The following is a 23,556-nucleotide window of genomic DNA, read 5'->3' as shown; positions in this document are numbered from 1 at the left end:
CCCTCTTCAACTCCGACGACAGTTGAATTGAAGAAAAATAACTACAGTAGAAAAACTGAAGCTTCCACAAGAAAACGCATCGGCAAGATTCAACATTATAAAGAATCTAGATGAAACAGATCACAGTGAAGCATAATCTATAAGGAAAGGCAGTAGAAAACATAAAAAGGCTTGCACATGGAACATACCATGCGATCAAGAGATGGAGGAACCATATCAGCAAAAACTCAAAGTCTTCAACCATTGCTGGATCTTAAATAATCAATTGGCGGTAGACTTTCGAATTAATTGCAAACCCAAAACCAGATATCATTAGATCGAAGACACATTTAAACAAAAATAAGAAGCTGTAAGAATGAGGTTACGGAAATCTTCAGAACCAAAGTTGTACAGCTATAGATCTATCTCCTCGATTTGAACATTTCAACCAAACAAGAAAGAGAGATGAAGGAAGAAGAAAACGAAGATCCTCAAGTACCCTTTTGAATCGATTGGAACACCTTTTTTCCTCTCCATCCTTTTTTTCTCTTTCAGTAACACTCCTCTGCTTTTCACTTCGCCCCGTCAACAAAAAGACCTTGATTCCTCTATACAACTTCAAGCTTGATTCTATGGCAAGAGCAGCAGCTTTATCCACCCATTTATCAAACTCATGGCCATCAAACACCTTTATGCTACATTTCCATTGAAATCCGTATTAGAGAAACATCTTGCAAAACCCATTATCTCAACCAAACAAAAATTCACAGAAACAACAATCAAAGAACTTTCAGTTCAGACAAATCTGATCACAAACAAAGGTGTGAAGAATGAACTCACCTGAACCCATGGTCAATATAATACGGGATATTTGAAAGCAGAGTCTCATCGATATCGAAAATCCAGGCATCCATTCCATCCTCAGTGCGCAGAAGGCTCTTCGTGTAAGTAATCGCTTCAATGGAGACCCTCTCGACCCCCTTCATTATTTCTTGTCTGCCCAATAGATTCAAGAAAACCAAAAACAGATCTCTGTAAATCTCTTCTTGACAACTTAGGGTTTCTTGTTAGCCTTAAATGGGTTTGGAGTAGATCGTTCTCAGTTATGCCGCCGGAGTAGAAGCGATCATGCTCCTTCTGATATTAGTGAACATTCAGGTAATCAATTCAACAGTCGCCGGAGTTGAAGAGGAAAACAGGCAGAGATGGCGACGCCGGACGGAAGATGGAGATGAGAGAGAATTGGGGACTTAAAAATGTGTATTTTTTTAAATGTATTGATGTTCATCCGATTGGAATAATCCAGTAAACACTCTCCTCTTTTGATTTTCACCCATTGTATTTAATTGTGAATAAAATATACAAATCTTACGGTAGAATATATGTGAGGGTATTTTGGTCATAAAAATCACAAATTGTCCTTAATTGATCTTATTAAATACTTCAGGGGAGGCAGATGCAAAGTGTTCATATATTTGGACTAAAAATGACATGGACCAAACCTCAGGAGGTCCATATGAAAATTACCCTTAAATAATTAGAGTTTGACCCCATTGTATATAATTTGTTTAAGTTAAAAAAAAAAAAAAATTTTAAACCACATTGTATGTAATTTGTTTAAATTTAAATGTGTCTAATTTTGGCTCAAAAAAGTAAAAGTTTCTATTTTTCTTTAATTGGTTTTATTAAAAAAAAAGAGAAATGAAAAATAAGCCCAAAATGTTTTATGCTTGTCAAACAAGATGCTGTGCACATTTAGTGCATATTTAGCCACTGACACGTGCTCATTTTGATTTTACCAAACAAATTTCAAAACCTCTTTTATTTTATCAATAATTTTAGATATAATGAATAATATGAAATTTGATTAAAAACAAGAACATGATACGAGATTTGCATTTTTCAAGTATTATATTCTTAAATCAAATGCTGGTGCTGATATTTTAACTTCTCCACCCCCGCCCCAATAAAAAAAAATTAATCTTTTTTGTCACAAACTATAAAATTTATTAAATAATTATGTTTAAACTAGGAGACTTAGATGATAATAAATAAGCATCAATTATAAACATTGGTAATGCTCCACCAAGACTGAGTCAAAGAGACACAACGAGCTCTTTTAGCTAGAAAATCAACTAGAATATTAGAAGTCCTAGGAACACAACCCCCAAAATGAACAAAATTCAAAGTAGGAATTAACCTAATAATCTCTTGAACTAGACTTTAACACATCCAAGCTATAGAAGAGGTTCAAAGTAGGAATTAACCTAACAATCTCTTGAACTAGATTATAACACATGCAATCTAAAGATTAGGGGAAGCCCTTTAGGGAGAGAACTACCAGCGTGCAATCTGAGTTGATTTGCAAATTTAAGAAACCCAAAAACTTCCCTAGTAACGATCCATCTCTCATAGCTTTAAGATCCATAGTTGTAGCTAAATTACCATGTCCCTCTTTGCATTGTATGTTCTACAACAAAGTTCTTAATTGGATCCAAGTAATGCATCCACTGCCTTGCTTGTCTGTCATGCTATCCCACAAATCGTTACAAACATTTGAAAACAATCCACATCCTCTTTTGCATTTTGTAGCAAAGTAGGTGGAGTTCTCCCCTCATTAATCAAACCATTTAAATGATTTTGAATACAGTTCGTGCAATGCATTGCCCAATACCTATTATAAACTAATCAATATTAATTTATCAAGTTCACCAAATTTTTTTTTATCAAACCCTTTACGTCATTAAGAAAAAACGAAAAAAAAAAAAAAGAAAAACCAAGTCAGCTGGGATAACGATATTCTATTTTTTTCTTCCCATAATATTCTTTTTTATATATTAGAGATTAGATATTATATAATATAAGACAAAGTTTCCTCCCGAGCCAAGAATAAACAAATCAGTGGATCAACAAATTGCATCAGTATCATCCAGTACATATTGATTGGAGCAATGTTTAAAGTATTCAATGATATTATACGATACTTGTCGATATGTATCCATATTTGACCAAACTGATATGATACATCTTGATATGTCTCTCCATTGAATTATACTAAATTACATTAGTCAGAGCGATTCAAATATTCGATACAGGACGATACGTCTTGTAAAATCACCTGACCGACACGATACTCAATACTAATACTTTAAACCTTGGGTTGGAGACTATCGATTCTCAATCCAAATACCAATTAAGAGTAATTAAACCGGACCAACTCTTCAAACCAAACAACCCGGCACCCTTCGAGAACATCGCCCTCTTGAGTCTTGACCTTCTCGTAGGTACTCTTCTTGAAAAATTTGGCAATACCTTTTATTTTTTTTGGTTAGAAAATTTTCGGAAGACTTCGCCTCCAATATATTCTTGTTTTCATGGCAAATGAATGGAATTTATTCATGGAGTGGACCTCGGGTCAATGACCAAAATTGGTTTCTCCGCAAGGAAGGTTCGAAATTCTTAGGGTCCAATATCATCTCTTCCGGTTTTCGTCAACCGTTAGTGGCCCGGTCCCGCCCATCCATATTGAAGAGGGGACATTAAAAACATAACACGTTTGAAAGTCAGAGAAACTGGCTTACTACTAATGGACGTTTTCGCCAATGGCGTAAGTTGAAACTTGCCTCGTTGCCTGCAAGAAGAAGCTTAACGGGAATACTCAGCTTTCTGCTATTCTTCCTTGGTTGAGACTTGGGAGTTGCAATGGAGAAACACCGCATTGGTGTCTTCGATAATCTTAAACGTCCTAAACCTTTGAAATCCATCTTCCAAAGTGCCCGGAAGTCGGAAGATCCGGAAGAACGTCCGAAATCTTTGAAATCCATCTTCCAAAGCGCCAGGAAGTCGGAAAATGGGATCGAGCGTCCGAAATATTTGAAATCTATTTTCAACAGTAGTAGCAAGAAGTCGGAAGATGTGGTCGACACTCCATCCACATCCATCCCTCAGCTCTCTCACATCGCCAATTCCGTCATCGCTCGTTGTTCCAAGTAAGTTTCTCTCTTCTTCCTTTCTACTTGTCCAATGCTGAACTGAATCACTTTTTCATAGGAATTTCTGTAGTTTGCGATGTCCACTCGGAATGATTTTTATTTATTTTTTAAAATGAATATGTTCGTTTCATTTCATTTCTGTTAGTCTTTATTTGATACATTGATCGTTGAAGTCAGGTTGGGCCTCGAGTGAAGATGCTTTCCATCCAAAAACAGGCTACTCTGTACATGCTTTACTTCCTTGGATTAAATTAGATGGATGAACCTAGGCGCCCACGAATTGACTTAAATTGGAATGCAGCCTTTACAATTGATTATTTTTTATTTACTTTAGGCTAATTTAAGGCGAATTCGGTCATTTAAAGCAGAATCATCCAAAGGGATGAACAGAAGTTGATTAATTTCTTTTTTCAAATCCCATGGACTGCCCCTACTTCAGTGATGCCAGCAGAAATGGATACTAACAGAACTGATAATTTAAAAAAGAAAAAGAAAAAAATGAAGAAAGAGCTGATAATAAGGATGGATCGTCTTCTTTCTTGTCCTTGATCATGAAATATAATGAACTAATTATTTTTGAGATATGAAGAAACCAATCTTTTGTGGAACATTATGAAGTAATTCTGCATGAAATACATAACAAACTAAAAGGAGGTAGAAGATCTGCACCTACTTTGGATTTTTTTTTTCTTTTCTCCTTTTACCTTTTAGGCTCTGTTTATCTGTGTAAAATTTTCCCAAAATGACAATTTAACCTGAAAGCTGATTTCCTATTACGATTTCTTTTCAGCAAGTCATTGCTTATCAAAACAAATTGGGAAATGTTGGTAATTGAGAATAAAGAAAGTATGACTTGGAAAAGCAGTAGTTAACTTCTGGGGAACATTTACCTCAAATCAGAAAATTTCCATCTTCCAATAATTGAGGGTAACATCCATGTGGATTCTGAGATAGCCAGTGGGTTTTAGGAAATGTAGATAATATTGATAACTGCGCTGAAAATGAGAATGACATCTTTCACTACTTACAGTCCTCAAGACAAGTTACATTTAAGTGAGGACAAAGGTCTTCACAGATTATTTCCATCCTGATACATTATATAGAGCTCTGATTTATGGTAGTACTTTCTCTTGAGATATTATAATAAACGTTGTCTATCTATTGCACCTCACCCCTCCTAAAAAATAAGAAAAAATAATTTTCCAGATTGTTGCAAAACAAACTACATCTCTTGAAGCTTCATACATGCAATTGCAGGATACTTTCAATTCCAACTGAAGAGTTGCAACATCGTTTTGAGACTGAGCTACCTGAACATGCTCAGCAATCTCTTACTTATGCTAGGAATTTGGTAGAGTTCTGTTCGTACCAAGCATTGGACATCGTAACCCAGCATCCGAGTTATCTGAGTGATAAAGAGATTCGCCGATTGACATATGATATGATGCTTGCATGGGAAGACTCAGGGGTCAAGAGTGAGCTCTTACAGAAAGTGAGATATCTACTTGTTGGTAACTTGGTATTTGTAAGAAAACCTGGAATTTTGTTCACATTCTTCTATGGGATGTAATTCTATCAAGATGCTTGGTTTGCACCTCACTACTGGTGTTTGGGTTAATATAGTGATTTTTTCTTTTTTAATTTGCTAAGGTGTGGCTGAAGTTGATGTTAGTCATATTGTTTTAGGCCTTGATGGGGCTATGCTATGCTTTTCTGTTGCAGGAAAATGCCTCTTGCAATAATCAGGATGTTGAGGACGAGGATGAGGGGTCACTATTTTATTCAAATTCTTCAAGCATGGCTGTCCAGGTTGGTCTTTGCCTCGCCTTAAATTTTTTCCTGGTATCTTTCTCTATGCTTCTGTTTTTAGAATGCACATGTTTTGTGAAGCATGGAACCACCAACATCTGAAATCAAGAATGTGGCCACCTTTTATGGTTTGTAACCTTGAAGATATACTGAATCTTCAGTTTGTACCTGTCCATGTTTCTGCTTACAGGTGAAAAAACTGTAAGGCCCCCCAATGAGTGGATTTTGGTGTTTAAATCACCGGAAATTACTTTGTGTACTTCTCCATTTTCCAAATTTTGATTACATAGATAGGAGACTCAGTGCAACTGCCATACATACGTATGTTTGTGTATTATTGTCCATGCTGGTAAGTTAAGTCAAAAGAACAATTATGAATGAAATAAAGAACACAAGAAAACTATTAAGTGAAGCAGGCATGGGATCGAAAAAGGACCTCAGTCAAGCAACTCATTTTATTTTCCTGAAAGGCAACAGTAAGATATTTGCTTTTCAAGAAAAAGAAAAGAGATAATATACGTCTGAGAAAGAAGAAAAACATCAGACAGCTGTGCATACCTAAAGCAGTGTATGCTACAAGAATCCCCAGAGCACCACCACAATAATCCAAGAGTCCACTGATAAAAAAGATGGCTTGTGCACAAAAACACATTGCTTGTTAGCTGTTCCTGGGCAGCTTGTGACTTTAATCTTCTATGATGTTGTAGAACAACCAAGGCACATTAAAAGAACCAAGTTCTCACTGACTCGAACACTCTTAAGGTTTGCATCCTTGTGCAGAACTAGAACTTGCAAGATATCTTGCTTTTTCTAGAAAACAAGACAAGAAAGGTGGCGAAATAAAAAATGTATTCTTGGTTGAGATTCTGTCCAGCTGAGATCTTGAGTCAGAATTTTGGTCAGACCTAGAACTTGATCCAAACAATGTTATAAAAAGCATCCCAACTTGATGAGTCAAGATATCTTGACAACACACTGCCACCAAGACAGCCATTTAGCCCCTATTGTGCTGCTAGAAGCTGGGGTTGTCGGAATTTCATCATGTGAAATGTATGACAGTGGGGTCTTGACTTGTACCTTTGGATTGATATATGAACTTTGAACATGTGTATTGTATTAACAAATTTGTTTGAAAATCAATCTATGAGTGGAGGGCTTTGTATTTGTATACAGTGTATACAAGAGGGCATTTTAGGCTTTTATGTCAGCTGGCTTTCCAATTTGGGTCCAAAATTGAACTCCTACTTGCACTTGTTTTCTCATAAATGTAAGGCCACCAATGTGTTCAAATGGCCTGAAATAGGCTGGTGAGAAAGTTTCAGTCCCGAATGACACCATATACCCCTCAAGATGGACCACTGTCTTTGGAAAAAATAAAAAGATATAAGATTTTAGAATTTCTCCCCATGATAATGGCCCGACTTGCTATTTTGAAGGGGTGAGATTGCCCTTGAGTTCGACTTCTTTACCTTTGCATCCTTGGCCCATTCCAGTGCTCTTGGATCACCCCAATTCTCCCTCCATACTCCCTCCAACAAATTCTTCTATGCTACTAGATAGTTCCAAAACATCTTCCATTTCTCTGAAACTTCTTGTCAAATGTTCAGAACTCTCTCAAGAAGAATCAATAGGTTGCTTGCCCTCTGCTTGACCATCAACAATTGCTGAGACATACTTCCTTTTACTGATGAAAACAAGGTGACCTGAGGTGTGGTTACTATTCATTGACACAGAAGGCTTCTCCATAATAATAGACCTTTCAGACTGGTTGGAGAGGAACTATGTCCATAAGCATCAGTTGACAGATCATATAATCAATTTAGGAATGAGGAAAATAGATAATAGGACATGTTAGAGTATAAGTAGGTATAATAAAAGACAGAAGAAGTTAGCAAGTACTAGGTTGCTTTAAGAGATTTTTCTTGGAATGCTTTAAAAGCCTGCCATGTGGTAAAAATTTCTCCCCAGAACTTCAGAATGTGCTGAAACTTTTCATGATTATTACCATGCAAATATACCAACTATGTGTCAACAGTAGTGCATACATCAGAAATGTGGAAAAGTCTGTTAAAATCTTGTATCTTAAGTTGCTTTTTAACATACAATGATACTAAATAAAATTTTATGCCATATACAGTGGTGGAAAGGCCGTAATTTATAGTATGATGCATCCTTATACAGCCTAAAGCTGTGTTACGTCAGATTTTTGTTGCATTTACTCCAGTGTGAATTAATGGTTATATTAGTTAATTGTCTGTACTTTTTTATTTATTTATGTTTTTTTCTCTTTATTTTTCTTATTTCTATTCCTTATCATTCTATTCATCAGGTAGATGACAAGGAAACAGTTGGGCCAGAGGCATTTGCACGAATTGCTCCCGGATGTGCTGCAGTAGCAGATATCATTACTGTCCACAATCTTTTTGATGCACTTACAAGCTCTACAGGTGGCCAGCTGCATTTTATCATCTACGATAAATATCTTAAAAGCCTTAACAAGTACGCATCAGATTCTTGAAATGTTGCTTTTGTGCAATCCAGATTTCTCTTTCCATTTACTTCTGCTGATTCTTGAAGATTTAGGTAGATCTGTGCTATAACTTTTCCTGACTCTGCACTTCAATATTTTGGGTATTTCCTATATTAATAGATGTACATGAGCATCTCTTTAACATAAAAGTATAATTCTCATATCTAATGGCATTCTACTATCCAAATTTAGAATATTTTACTCTACTAATTTAGAATACGTAATCGAAAAAAGCACCACGAACTCCAGCTGGGCCGAAACATAGAGAGCACTTACTGCAAGAGTCCGTCAGATTGGAAAAAGATGCTGAAGCTCTGGTCTGCTCTTAGTTTCTGAAGCAATTCTAGCCTTGTAAACTAGAAGCTGATGGTGAATCTGGGGGTGGAGAGACTTTGGTGGTCCTCCGCCCTCTCTGCCTCTCTCCGCTTCTCCCTCTCTCTCTCTCTCTCTCTCTCTCTCTCATATTCTTGTTTTTCTCCTCTGAACAGTTTGCTCTAAGCTTTTATGAGATTCTCCTTCAGGCGGATGTGTAGCTGTGTATGGCTCCTATGTTACCTCTTAGGGTTTCAGTAGAAGTGCGATCATTGCCTTTGCTAGAAATCGTCGGCAATTCTGGTGGTGGAGTGTTGCTGGTGGTCCTCCGCCTTTTTCTCCTCTCTCTATCCCTCTTTGTTTCTCCTCTTCTCCTCTTTACTGTTTCTTCATCCTCCTCTTCTTTCTCCCCCCCCTCTGCTTCTTCGCCTCTTGTTCCCTCCCCTCTCCATTTGGTTAAAAAAAAAAAAAAAAAAATCTGTTTCAGGGTTCTGTTTCGGGTCGTCGAGGGTTTTAGTCCTCGATGGTCCTCTTGGTGTCAAGGGGTGAAGCCATGAAGGCCATCATTGTTGGTCTATCTGATTCAGTTTGTATCCCAGTTTTGATTTCTTCTCCTCCTTCTCTTTCTGTTTCTGGGTTTAGCTTCATCGTTGAGGGTTCTAGTCCTTGATGGCCTCCCAGGCATCGGGAGAAGCCGTGAGAGCCATCGTTGGTGATCTCTCCCAGAGCCATCGTTGCTGATCTCTCCCAATCAAGTTCAAACACAGGTGGATTCATCTCCTCCCTCTGTTTCTACTTCTCTCTCCTTCTCCCCTTTCTTTTCTTCTTCATCTCTTCCCTCGCTTTCTCCCTCTCCCTCTCTATTTTCTGTTTCTGGGTTCAACTTTAGATCGTTGAGAGTTCCAGCCTTCAATGGTCTTTTTGGGCACTAGGGAAGCCATGAGGGCCATTGTTGCTAATGTATTTTAATCAAGTTCAAGCTCAAGTCTGGATTCATCTCAATCCTGTGATGCTACCAACCCTTGTGTCTGTGATGCTACATTGGTCCTTGCTACATGTCCCATGCATTGGTACTAGGCCTGTAAACGGATCGGATTTGGCTCGGATACACTACTATCCGAATCCGAAAAGAAAATCCGCTATCCAAATCCGATCCAATATCCGGCGGATTTTTTTAATAGCTATCCGAATTCGAATTCAAATTCGAAACTCTACCGGATATCCGATAATTATCCGATCCGATAAACTATCCGATTACTGGTTGAAAATTGTCATTATCCGATTTCCGGTTTCGATTCCAATTATCAACCTGTTTAGAAAAAAAATTATTCTAATGATTTTTTCATGGATTGACCTTGGTGAATATATTTTAACGGATTATTTTCTCCATAGTTTAAAAACAATCAAATTTATACATTCGTAGACCACAAACAATAACCCTATTACAAAATCAGCATAATTTAACAAATCCTAGGTAACTTAATAATATATCATCTATAAGCATCATATATAAAATCCTATAACAAATCAGCCAATTATAATTCATCAAAAACCATAACCTGTTACAAACTTACAATCACATTATCATTCATAAAAATTATAACCTCTAGAAAAGTCATCCATCATAATTCAAAGAAATTCGAACCAATAACCTGTATCATCTATAACCTGTCACAAAACCATCTATAACTATTTGAAGACAATCTATTATAATTAAAATACCACCCATAAATGTCATAACCTATTACAAACGGTACAAGAAACTATCCAAAGCTATTTAAACTAATACAAAACATATAAAAATAGACCATGACATATTCTAAAGTAAATATCAAGTTAGATGAAATCCAAAAAAAATTAGGGATCAAGAAAAATGGCCACGACTTATGTCATTTTGCACATGCAAAAAATGCTTGCCACCCCGTAATTCTCCATGTTTTGAAATACCTGCAAAACAATTAATGAAGAGTTAAGTAAGCTGTCCAAAGAGATAAACATCTTATCTAAGGTAAAGTTATTAAAGAGAATCTATTTAATCCAACCCCGCAAACCGTAATCTGTCACAACCATCCATAACCATTTGAATATTGAGAAAATCCTATAAGGAAACTTTTTTTTTTTTTTAAATCATAATTATAAGAACTATAATAAAAATTAATAAGAAACCATAGCAACAATGTGATCACAATTAACAAAAAGTAGCATTAGAAATGTTTACCTAGCAAATGTCCAACTATCCATGTCATTAGCATTTGATAGTTAAATTCATTCTTCCACAATTGAATCTGATCCATACAATATAATAGAAATACCCAAATTAGTAAGAAATAATAATATCTATAAGTTACACCATACACATTCTAAAAAAGAGATTATGTAAAGTTATATATTTATAATTACTTACCAAAGTTAACTTCAGGCAACCAATCTCTCAAGCATATCAAAGCTTCAACAACATTAGGGAGTAAGGAAGAGCGAGATTCAGTGATGTATCTACCTCCGATACTAAAAGCAGATTTAGAAGCAACTGTTGAAGCTGGAACTGCTAAGATATCACGAGCCATTCTAAAGAGGATTGGAAACTTAGGGCCATTGACTTTCCACCAATGAAAAATGTCAAAACGAGAATCATCTTCTACAATGGGAAATAAGCCATCATCCAGATATTGATCTAAATCAGACTTCAGGGGCTGCATGAGATCATCTTCCTCTTGTACTAGAAAAGAATGGAAATCATCATTGTAGTTCTTATTTTCTCTGCTAGAACTTCCATCAGATTCTTTTCTAATACAACTTTCAAAAACATCCTCAATATTGTGTTCACTTGAACTGCCATATTTGCTTGCATACTCAGCATAAAGATCACCCACTTGAAATCTAAGTTGTGAGACATAATTTTCAGCATCAACATTCCCACAAACTTTACGTATACAAAACCTAATTAATTTCATTTTGTAACGAGGATCAAGAATAGCCCCAAGTGCCATGAACAATGTAGTATTTTTCCAATACTTTTCAAACTTGATTTTCATAGCAATTGCCATAGACCTAATGGAATCATTTTCATTTTTTTCCCAAGCATGTATCCTTGAAAGAACATTACATACATCTTTAAAATAAAAGTTTGCAGTTGGATACTTGCAAGCTGACATATGAATAGTTGCATCATAGAAGACTTCTAGGCATGCCTCAATTCTTTGACATTTCTCCCACTCTTCCTTAGTTGGTAAACTTTTGAAATTGTTATCTAATTCTGCCAAACGTTCAAAAGCTAGTTTTACCACTAAAGCATCATGAAGCATTTCATAGGTAGAATTCCACCTTGTTGGGACATCCAAAGAGACACTCTTTTTGTCAACCAACTTGCATTGGGATAAAACATATTTCCATTTTTCAGATCTCGATGGTGAGGCATTTATCCACTTGACCATGTGTCGAATTTTTACCAACTCATCTCTAAGCTCCACCAATCCATCTTGAACAATGAGATTTAATATATGTGCACAACACCGCCATGAAAAATCTCTCCATTTCCCATCAATGCTCCTTTTTTACCAAGCCATTCTTTTAAATAACATATTATGACATCATTTGAGGAAGCATTGTCTACTGCAATTGAGCATACTTTCTTGTCAAGATTCCAACTTAGTAACTGAGCCTTTACATGCTCACTAATAGCCTCACCTGTGTGGGTGTTGGAAGCATCTTGTAAGAAATGATCTTCTTGTGCAAGTTCCACTCATCATCTATGTAATGACATGTCAAAACATAATAGCCAATATTTTGATGTTCTGATGCCACAAATCAGTGGTGAAACTAACATTGCAAGTCAACTTATCCAACTCCTTGTATAACTTCTCTCTTTCTCCATCATAGAGATCCAACACATCTTTTTTCAATGTGTTCCTTGAGTACTTCTTGTATAGAGGGTTCAAACTTTTTGAATATAATACAAAATAACCATGCTCAACCATGGTGAATGGATAAGCATGCTTAGCAACCATCTTAGCAAAAAGTTTTCGAGTATAATCAGCATCATACTTGTAGTTCCCCACCTTATAAGACTCATTAGTACTATTTTTTGTGATGGAGAGAAGTTGTTGACTGATAGGAGTGGTGAACCTCTTGCTACAAGTTTTCTTATGGCTACTTAGATGTGATGTTCCTAAAGCACTTGCACCATTGAAGACTCTTCCACAATGCTTGCATGTGGCTGTCACCTTATTGTCATCATAGAAAACCCTATCAAAGTCATTCCAAACAACGGATGTTGTTTTGCGACGTTTAGGTTTGGGTATATCTACACAACCACCAATCTTCCCTTCTTCATTATCTTTTTGTGTACTCACATCTTCAACCTCCTTATCATTAATATTAGAGGCAGCTAGAACATTGCTAGGAGTAGTAGTTGATGCAGCAGCAGAACTACAATGAAGATCAGCCATGTCTAATATACAATAAACAATTATTAATTAACAATCTATATTTACAAATATATAAAACATACATAAAAAATTTCATGTACAGTATTAATGTGCTCCAAAAAATATTTGCATCCATAAACACATTGAATTAAGAAAAGTAACAAAACAAAAAAATAAAACCCTTTAAAGGGGCCATGGTAGGAACAAAACCTAGTAACCCAATAAATGAGGAACATTAAGAGAGAGACTTAAGGCTTGAACATCTCTATCCAAGTCTTATAAATGAAGACAAAGGGGTAGATAAGAGATTATGATCAGAACAACACAAAAGGGAAGGTACATAAGAAAGAAAATGGCCCATGTTATCTACTAACATGGCTAGCAAATAACAAAGAGAGCTACCATCCATGCCAATCCATGAGAGACATTATTGGTAGGTAAGTCAACAAGCCAAATCAATCCCTCCCCAGTAAGTTACCTATCTCACAATCCAAAAGTTAATATAAACAACATACAGATATGGCTTCAATCCATTATCATTTGTCATAGCAAAGTCAATAAAATACAAACAAATCATACAATTATTCTGATTAAAATATTTCAAAATTTAACTATTGAAATACAAACAAATCATACAATTATTCTGATTAAAATATTTCAAAGTTTAACTGTTCATAATGATAGTTTCTTGGGTTCTTGCCTGGCCTTCCAAAGCTAACTCTTCTTTCTTTCCTGAAATTATTTAAAGTAATCGTCAATCTTCAAACAAGAAAGAAAAGAGAAGAGAGATGATGAAGAGAAAGGGAAGACTTAGACCCCAAATTTATGAGATGAAACGGAAGTATTGTCTCTCTGATGTTCTTATTTTTTTTGGGTCAAACTTGGCCTCTCTGATGTCATTCAGCTACCAATTAACCACAATGACCACTTCTTCTCATGGTCTTTCCAAATCACAATTCAACAAGTTCCATTAAAGCTGTGTCTCTTTGGATCTTTCAAGTTCATTAGGGTATCTCTTTTTAGGTTATTTTACCCTTAGAGTTATAGTTAACCAAAAGAAAAACAAGAAAACCCATTGATACGGTAGAGAGAGAGAGAATCCAAAATCCAAAATCCAAAATGCAAAGGAGACAGGTAGAAAGTAGGAGGAGAATGCATGCATCATCAGCTTCCAATTCATGAAAGAAGGTTGACCTCACCATATGGCTTTATAAGAGAGGCTACGTAGATTTTCTTCTAAGATTCTATTGACACTAGTTTCTAGGATATTAGCTTTTATTTTCAGTCTACTAAATTTCTATTTCTTGTAAAGTTTTAGTCAGGCCATAAATGGGCCCTTACATTGCAATAAAAATAAGACTAAGGAAGATAAAAAGGATGAATTGATGCTTTAACATTGTGTGTTTGCAGCCTCTCTCTCTCTCTCTCTCTCTCTCTCTCTCTTCTCTTCTTCTTATGAGTGCTCTTCTGCTTCTTCAAGTCTAATTCTTCTCAGATTTCCCTCCTTTCCCCTATCCTCTTTATGATGTAAACCTAGGTTCAGGGTTTGTTAATCAGGAACCTCTTTAATAAGAACTAGCACTGATTAGGGTTTCTACGTGTTTAGATTAGAGTTTTTATAGGTTCTATGGGGCTTTAACTCTGCTCAGGTATGCTGGAATTGAAGTCCAGATCTGAATTTATATCAGGATTAGAATTCAGACTCAATAAATCAAATCCTAGACCAAGTAGGATTGGGTTTAGGATTTCGGTCAGATTAGGGTATTGGGATCAGGCTGCTGGTTCTGCAGATTTGACTTCTGTAGTTGGTTTTTTGTAGTCCAGAAACAGCTTAGAGGTGTAGGGCTGAAGTAGGGTGGTTTGAGAAAATTTTGCAAATCTGGAAATTTCTGCAACTTCAGTGAAGAAGATGAAGTGCAGGAAACTAAGAACTTAGGTTTAATGGACTGTTTAGAAGACACTAATGGTAGACTGGAATACAAAATATTAGAAATCCACCCGTCTGGTGATGTTTTAGATATGGTAAATTTAAAATGTAAACAATTTTAAACAAATGAGATTTCTTAGAAATCCACCCGTTTGGTGTGGAGTTTAAAGAAGTTTTTTTTGAAATGCAGAATAGGGTTTTCAACTCTCAAGCAAAAGAAAAAATTAACATACCTTTTGAAATGAAGTTGGGGATTCAAGGCTTCAAACACACTAGACGGTCCACACCTTTTGAATATTTAACTTCAAAATTTTCCACTCTGTCCCAACTCCCAAGCAACTACAGAATATTTGGCAAGAATAACCTAGAAAGAAAAAAAAAATACTCAAGAGCTTTAGCCATCTGTAACTGTTGCATTCAAAAACAAATAGATAGGAGAAATGGAGAATATAACCTAGAAGAATCACCTTTGCTTGCCGTTTTTGCTGTTGGTTGAGAGAAAGTATTGCAATAGTCTCTCTACCTTAGAATTTTTGCTGCATGCCTGGTTTTCATTGTTCTTTTCCCAAGCTTGAAGAAGACGCAGCAGACCAACAGTTTCCTCTAGAAGAAGACGCAGAGGTTGAGAGGAACTAAGGAAGGACGGTTGAGTTGAGCGTTGAGTGTTGGAGAAGTTTCCTTCCACGTTTTAAACTTTGAATGGTGTTTTGTTTTGGTAATTGTGTTTCTTACTTTGTTTTGGTAAATGATCCTTTGAGATTATTTACCAAAAACAGAAATTGATTTGAAATTTAAATTTCAAACGTGTTAAGTTTTTAGTTTTTATCTTTTACTTTGTAGTTTTAATAAAAAAAATATGTTTTATTATAACCGGATAATATTTTATCCGGATATTATCCGGTCCGTTTAGCAAATATCCGAATCCGAATCCGTTTAGTTATCGAACGGATTCGGATATTTTCCGGTAAGAAAAAATTCGGATTCGGACGCTCCTAAACGAATACGAATATGAATTTGGAGGCGGATTTCGGTTATCCATTTATAGGTCTAATTGGTACAATGAAGGCTCTCCATGTCGTTGACCGATCGGTAATCTGCATTGGTCTACCTGGGTCCTTTGCCCTTTTGGTCCACTTTGTGCTACATCGGATCTTTTGGTTTGATTGTATGCCCATGTGCCACTTGTGCTGGTGTTTTCACTTGTTGTTTTGAGCCAATCTTTGGCTTTTGTTTTGCACTTGTTGTATTGAGCCTATCTCTGGCTTTGTATTTTTTCCTTTCCCTTTGCTCCTCTTTGGTTAATGGATTTACTAATTTATCCAAAAAATAAATTTAGAATACATAATCAATAACCAAATCAATAAATCCCATAAAAAGGAAACAAATATAACCCAAGAAAAGGACGGTTCAATCAACATCCAAATCTCCCAGCTAGATTCCACGATTCTTCCTTGATCACTAGGGCATATACTTCAAAGACCAATTTGCCCCTGCTTAATATGAAATGTCAACCCCCCCTCAAGTTGGAGACTATAGATCACCAATCCCCAGCTTACGGCATTCTTCCACAAAAGCTAGACCAGGTAAGCACTTTGTGAAGATATCTCCAGCTTTTTCAGTAGAAGTAAAAACGGGTGACCTCAATGCCAAAGGCTTCCACACAAGCGGAGTTGGGGGTAGTTTTCCGATGCAATCTTACCCCAACAATTTTTGCTGGGAGGCTATTTCGATGGCTTGATCTCGAGGCTATAATTGTGGTCTACGAATTGTTGCGCCAAGGAGAAATGACTCCTTTCCTAACTACATCATGGACAAAGTGCAAATCCACCTCAACATGTTTGGTCCTCTCATGAAACATCGGATTAATGGTAATATAATCCGTGGCCTAATTATCTTAAAACATCTCAAGAGGCTCTTCAACTTCAACATCAATTTCTTTCAAGAATGATTTGATCCAAAAGATCTCTGAGACTGTATGAGCCATAGCGCGATAGGATCCCGTGCTACCTCAACAAGGGATCGAGCCACTGTAACCTACTTCTTACTCCTCCATGTAACCAAATTTCCTCCAAGGAAATCTCAATAACCAGAAGTAGATCTCCGATCATCTCGTGACCCTGCCCCAATTAGCATCTGAATAAGCACACAATTTCAGGTGTGTGTTTCTTTTATATGCCAGTCGTTTACTTAAAGCCTTCTTCAAATACTGCAAGATACTGATCACAGGATCCTAGTACGGCTTTGTAGGAGAATGCATAAACTAGCTAACAACCCTTGCAACATATGATAAGTTTGGGCAAGTCACATAAGATAAATAAGTTTACCTACCAACCATCTGGTATATCTGAGGGTTAAAAAATCCTCTCCTCTCCTCGATCCTTAGTGAGCTTAAGATGAGGATCCATGGGTTTATCAATTGGCTTACTTCCAAGCATACCGGTTTTTGTCAATAATAAGTCCATCACATATTGATGTGAACTAAATTTTACCCCCTGGCCGAAAATCTATGTGGGGCCCACAAGATGCCCCTGAGAAGCCTCCCCAGGCTGGTAGAACCCTTTAGGAGAGGTATTTTTGGCATTTTCTGCCCTAATTAGTTGCTGGAATTTAATTCCAGTTTATTTCTAGGGTCTAGTTTGGTTAAGAAGTCCTAAGTTGAGTTAGTATTTGAATCCTTGGTTCTTTCAAAGTCTAGCACATGTGGCAATTAGGGTTTTAATTAACTTGAATCTAGCATGTGCTTATCAGAGTTTTAAGTTATTTAAACTTTTAGTTCAGCATGTGTCCATTAGGGACCCTTAGATGTTCTGATTTTATATCAATGGTTGAGATTATGTGGTGGGATCCTAATCTACAATGGAATCCCACTTAGTGTTAGAGTCTTTTAATAGGCTATAAATAAGAGCCAACTCTTTCTTTATAAGTTAAGTCTGATTATTGAATGCAAAGTTATTGAGTTGAGGATTGGTGTTCCTGTTAAGGGGGCCTCGGCAGATTTTAGTAAAGTTCTTCAATATTCAACTCCATTCAGAATTTCCAGCAAGTGTTCTCCAAGTAAACAAGTAAGTAAAAACAATCCCAGCTTCTTCCCTTTTCTTCCCTACCCACGTAGGGCTCCCCCCACCCCTTCCCCTTCCCCTTCCCCTTCACCCCCAGCCCCTCCCCTGTCCCTGCGCAACCTTATTTCACCTCCCCCCTTTGCTGCCGTGACCTGGCAGCAACCTACAAAAACCCCATGACACTCCTGCACCTTTCCCCCACCCGCTATGATACTCCCTAGGCCCTACCCTACCCTTTCCCTACCCCGCAACACCCCTCCTCCCTTCTCCAACCCATTTGGCCCTCCCTCTTTCTCTCCCCTATCCTACGGTAGGAGTAGCATGCCTCCCTTATTAGGTCCCTAATCCCCACCCCCTTTTCCTCCCCTTTCCCTCCTAATTGGATTGCATAGCACCCCACATCCCATCCCTACTCTTAATTGCATCAAAAACCTAAAACCTTAACTGATGAGGACATCGGTGAGCAGTTATGAGTTTACCGGCGACGCCGATGTAGAGATCATCCCACGACAACATCTATGTTGATGGATCATGAGTTCGGAGGGTATTGAATGGTCCGATGAGAAACACTGCTCATAAGCAATTTGTCATGTTATTTTCCTTAGTCTTAGTGGGTTGGGTAGTAGTTTACTATTGAAATATTTTAATTTCATGTTTGAGTCTTTATAGGCTGGGCCTAGAGTCTATTTTGGCCCAATTTTGAATTATTTTGAGTTTGGATTATATATACAACTTAAGTTGGGGTTATTTTGGGAATTAAACATGTAGGGTTGTGAGGGATCAACTTTTTTATTTAAACCTTGTATGAATTCGTTTTTGGCAATGAATGAATGAAAAGAATTTGAAAAAAAAAGAGCTCACGTTGCTTTCTCTCTCTCTCTCTCTCTTGGCAGAACCAACTCTTTCCCCTCTCTCCAAGTAATCTCTCTCTCCTCCTTTCACCCTTGTTTCCCACTAGAAAAATTCCCCTTGCTCTCCTCTACAAAGATCTACTCTTTTTTTTCTCAAAAAAGATCTAGTTTCTTTCCTGAAATCTTCTTCTTCTTCCCCAAACCCCACGGTTCTATTTTTCTTGCAGAAAAAAAAAATCTTTGTTTTCTTTTTCTTCCCTCTTTCCCTTATACGGCAGTCTAGTTGTCTTTTGTTAGTCTCCCTTCCCTTCTCTTTGTTTCTTTTCTTTCTCTCCCTCTCTCTTATCACCTACTCTCTTTCCTAGGATACGCCTTTACTTCAAAATATTTTTTTCTCCTTTCCTAGGATTCACCACTACTTCAAAATATTTTTTTCTTTCTCTTATTTCTGTTCCTAGATGCTTTCTAACCCCTGTTTTGCAGCCAGGATGAGCAGGTAACATTTACTCTCCCAAAATATTTCTCATTTATTCTTTGGCAGTAGTTTTGTTTAAAACAAAAACTTCCCAAGACTCCCTTTACATTGTTAATTGTTGAATTCCTTGTTAGAAATCTGATATTGATTAGGACAGCTCTATTTTTCTTTAAGTTTCTTAATACCCTTGCATTCAATTTAGTGTTATGGTGCCAAGATCCCCATCCCCTTGTTTCCCTATTGATTCTTGTTTAGTTGTGCTTACCAGTAAGACTTATTGTGTTTATTTCTCTACTTTAGCTGTCTTACATGCATGATTAATCAGATTTCAAGTGCTGCAAATTCCTTTCTTTACTATCTGTCAAGAATAGGTGTTTAATTCTAAGAGTCTAGTAGCCCACTTTGTAGGTCCCCTAGTTTCTAGGGTTTCTCCTACATCATTAACACTTCTAAAAATTCTGTACTTCCATCTTCTTTATTAAATTTGTGCAATTCATCTTCAACCTTTAAACCTCAACCCTAGTTCAACATAAACCCTCAGCCACACTCTAACACCACTTAGGATCAGCATCTCCTACACCTACACTGCTTCCCCTTCCAAATCCTAACCCTAGTTGACTTCCCTAAGAGTCCCACTGCAAGTAGGAAACCTCCAAGGCTCCAACTAAACTTAAAGCCATTAGGAGTTTAGGACCAAATCTGAAATTACAAAATAACCACAAAAGCCACATTCCTACCCTAACCAAAATCCTAAGGCCCTATTTTTCAAACCCCCACTCATTAAAAGCGGATCTGGAATCAGCAGTACAGCAAAGTTTGAAGTTCTAAAACCCTCTCCCCTTTTACTCTAAGCCTGGCCTAACATTTCTAGATCCCTATCAAACCCTTGAGATCCCTAAAACCCTGCCGAATCAGCCTATAGTATTAGTTTTCTTTGCTGGAAGATTCTGGGCAGCCCTTAATTTTAAGGAAATAGTCATCTAAACCCTAATCCTAAAATTGGGATTACATCATATACTTTCACTAGGAAATACTAATACATTGACTACTCTTTAGAATCTCAATTCCAAGAAAATACTGCAAATGCTCCAAGTCTTTTATTTGAAATCGATTACTAAGAAATGGTTTCACTTCCTCAATGCCTGCACTATCACTTCCAGAAGCAATTATATCATCCACATAAACAATTAAACACAATGCCAATGCCTGTCTTTCGTGCAAAGATAGAGTGATCTAAATAGCACTGGGAAAATCCCACTTCAGATAACACTTAACTTTTCAAACCATGCCTCTGGAACTGTTTCAGTCCATTGATTGACTTATGAAGCTGACATACTTTGGTAGAATTCCTCTCCTGAGAAACAAACCTGGGAAGTTGCTCCATGTATACTTCCTTAGCCAAATCTCCATATAGAAAGGCATTTTTCACATCTAACTAATGGGGATGCCATCCCAAGTTAGCTGCCAAAGACAACAAAATACACACGGAATTTAAACGAGGTACAGGAGAGAAAGTTTCAAAGAAAACTGCTCCAAAAGTTTGGGTATACCCCTTCACAACCAACAGTGCTTTGAGGCGCTCCACAGAACCATCAGAATTATATTTAATCCCAAATACCCACTGGCATCTAATTAGATCATTACCTGGAGGTAGATCCACAAGAGTCCAGGTGTTCCTAGAATGCAAGGCCTCAAATTTTGATTCCATTGCAGCTTTCCAACCGAATCAGAGAGAGACGCAGAGTATGTAGATGGAATAACAATAGAAGACAGAGATGTGCTAAGTCTATGATAATGATTAGGTAAGTGAGAAATAATAATATAATGAGAAATAGGATACCCAATATTTTGACCTTTGTGAATAAGAACAATTACCTTTCCTTAAAGCAATGGGAAGATCATTAGAATTATTAGACACTAGAGGAGGATCGGCAGAAGTGATATCAATGATTGGACCATCTGACTGTTTGTCTTTTTCATCTATGATAAACCTACAGGGTGGAAATTGGATTGATACCTCATCTAGACTTGGGAAGACAAGAGGTTCGTCTTGGTTGCTAGGGGGAAGCTCAAAACCATTTAGTTCTTCCTTAGGCAACTCAACTGATCTAGGTGTCTATCATGTGACAAGTGTTTAGGATAATAATATGGAATATCTTCAAAGAAGGTAACATCAGCTGTGACAAATTGATGCTTAGCTGAAAACTTTTCTTTTGGCTGAGGCAAAACATATGCATAACATAGCAGCAAAAAACTTTGGGTGAGATGCAACAAAATGGCAACTTTGGATAAACAACCAGAAAAAGGTCTCTCATTCTCCAAAACTAAGATGGTATTCGATTAATCGAGGTACAAGCTGTAATTACCTCATCACAACAATACTGTTTGGGAACACTCATACCTAGCATAGGGGACCTTGCGACTGCTTATGTTTTCTCTCAGCCACACCATTGTGCTACGGTGTATGTGAACAATTGGTTTGATGGAGAATACCTTTAATAAAGCATAAGTTAGAAATCACATTCTGCAAGTACTCTTAAGGCATTATCAATACGGAAAGCTTTCGTAGATGTATTAAATAGAGTTTGGACTTCAGCCAAAAAAAAAAAAAATGGTTATTATTTCTAACACTTCACTCTGATCCTTTATTAGAAATAACCAAGTGAACCTAGAAATACCATCCACAAAATAATAAAGTACGAAAACCAAATCGATTGGGAATTCGACAAGGCCCATACATCGGAAGATGAGCTAAAGAAAATATGGCTTTACTTCCATGTTCATTTCTAGCCGGCAAACTTGTCCTACGATGTTTACCTAACTCACATGCCTCACAATTTGTTGAAGTAATATTTTTGCAATTAGGTACTACTAAACTAAGTTTACTAGAAGAAAGGTGCCCCAAACAATAATGACATTTCGTTGGAGACGCACTATATGCCTTCATAGTTTAAGAGTAAAAGTTAGTTAGATAGTATAGTCCATCCTTTTCAATTCGTCCACCAATCCTCCTTTTGGTTTGAAGATCCTGAAATTCGGAAAAAAAAAATGGGAAGAAAAACACAAAATGATGTAAGGCTTTGTGAATATGACTCACATATACAAGATTTGTTGGAAAATTTAGAATGAATAAGGAAAGGTTCAAATTCGGTAAAGGGGAAACACTTCCACTACCAGTTGCAGAAAATTTTCCCCCATTAACCATAATAATAGAAGGGTTATAAAACTCAAAAAATTTTGAAAAAAAGGAAAGAATACTAGTCATATGTTTGTAGGCTCTAGAGTCTACAATCCTGGAATCCGAAGCATAAGATTCAGTAGATATACCTGTTTGGGCAAGATTTGGAAACGCAAACATTTTGGCTTTGCTCTAACTATTGTAGGCACTTTAGAATTTGATTGAGATCCACACTTGGAGATGGGGAACTTGTGGATGCCATAGGGGCTGGTCTAGAAGAGGTATTGGTAGAAATTTCTCCAGTTGATGTCATATTTTGTTTTCAATAGTGAGAATAATAACGATTGCCTTTTGACAAGTTTAGAGGAGGAACATGGTCTCCTCTTCCTCTTCCTTGACCAGCACCCCTCCCACATGATGGATAGATGCCGCGACCACAACCAGCAACCATGGCTGCATTCTTCTTGCTTCCTTGAGTAGTTTCACTTCCATTAATGCACAATAGTCTGTAGAAAGTATCACTCAAAGTGGGTACTGTTTCGGATATTAGAATCCGACCTTTTCCTGAAGAAAATTCTGGGTCTACTCCAGCCAAAAGTTTTGAAACATAGAATTCAGTCCTCTATGTCTTTAAGGTTTCAAGGTTAGTGGTGAGAGGCTGATGTTGCTGCAACTATTCAACCAAACCCCTAAATCCACTATAATACTCCATCAACGGTGGTCCATTCTGAGAGTAATTAAACATTTGATCATGCAATTCAAAAACACAAAAGATATTCTTTTCTTGACCAAAAGAATCACACAAGTCCTACCATATTTTCTTGGACATGTCATAAAACATAATACTGTTAGCAATAGGATAATCAACACTATTCCAAATTCATACCTTGACCATAGAGTCTTCATGAGTCCACATTTTATGCATAGCAACTGAGGCTGCATCCTTCGAATCAACATTAGGACACTCTTCCTTTAAGTACTTTGATTTATCTTTGCATGGATAAAGGCGTACATTGCTTT

The 23,556-nt window shown here is 37.0% G+C and overlaps 1 protein-coding gene across 1 annotated transcript in view; it reads left to right on the top strand.

Moving 5' to 3' along the window:
• The first annotated feature begins 3,404 nt into the window (after positions 1 to 3,404).
• LOC149024713 (polygalacturonase inhibitor (DUF639)) overlaps positions 3,405 to 23,556 on the top strand; it is a 43,424-nt gene continuing 23,272 nt past the window's right edge. Inside the window, exons 1-4 of the mRNA XM_089144913.1 lie at positions 3,405 to 3,968; positions 5,229 to 5,463; positions 5,694 to 5,780; positions 8,110 to 8,279. Coding sequence (XP_089001039.1) covers positions 3,682 to 3,968; positions 5,229 to 5,463; positions 5,694 to 5,780; positions 8,110 to 8,279 — 779 coding nt within the window. The 5' untranslated portion in view covers positions 3,405 to 3,681. The remainder of the gene's footprint in view (positions 3,969 to 5,228; positions 5,464 to 5,693; positions 5,781 to 8,109; positions 8,280 to 23,556) is intronic.

This window comes from Hakea prostrata, chromosome 2 (genome assembly GCF_041222555.1).
Source record: "Hakea prostrata isolate BN-2017 chromosome 2, UWA_Hpros_2, whole genome shotgun sequence".
In the NCBI taxonomy this organism is placed as follows: Eukaryota; Viridiplantae; Streptophyta; class Magnoliopsida; order Proteales; family Proteaceae; genus Hakea; species Hakea prostrata.
This window is presented reverse-complemented; position numbering and strand designations above follow the sequence as displayed.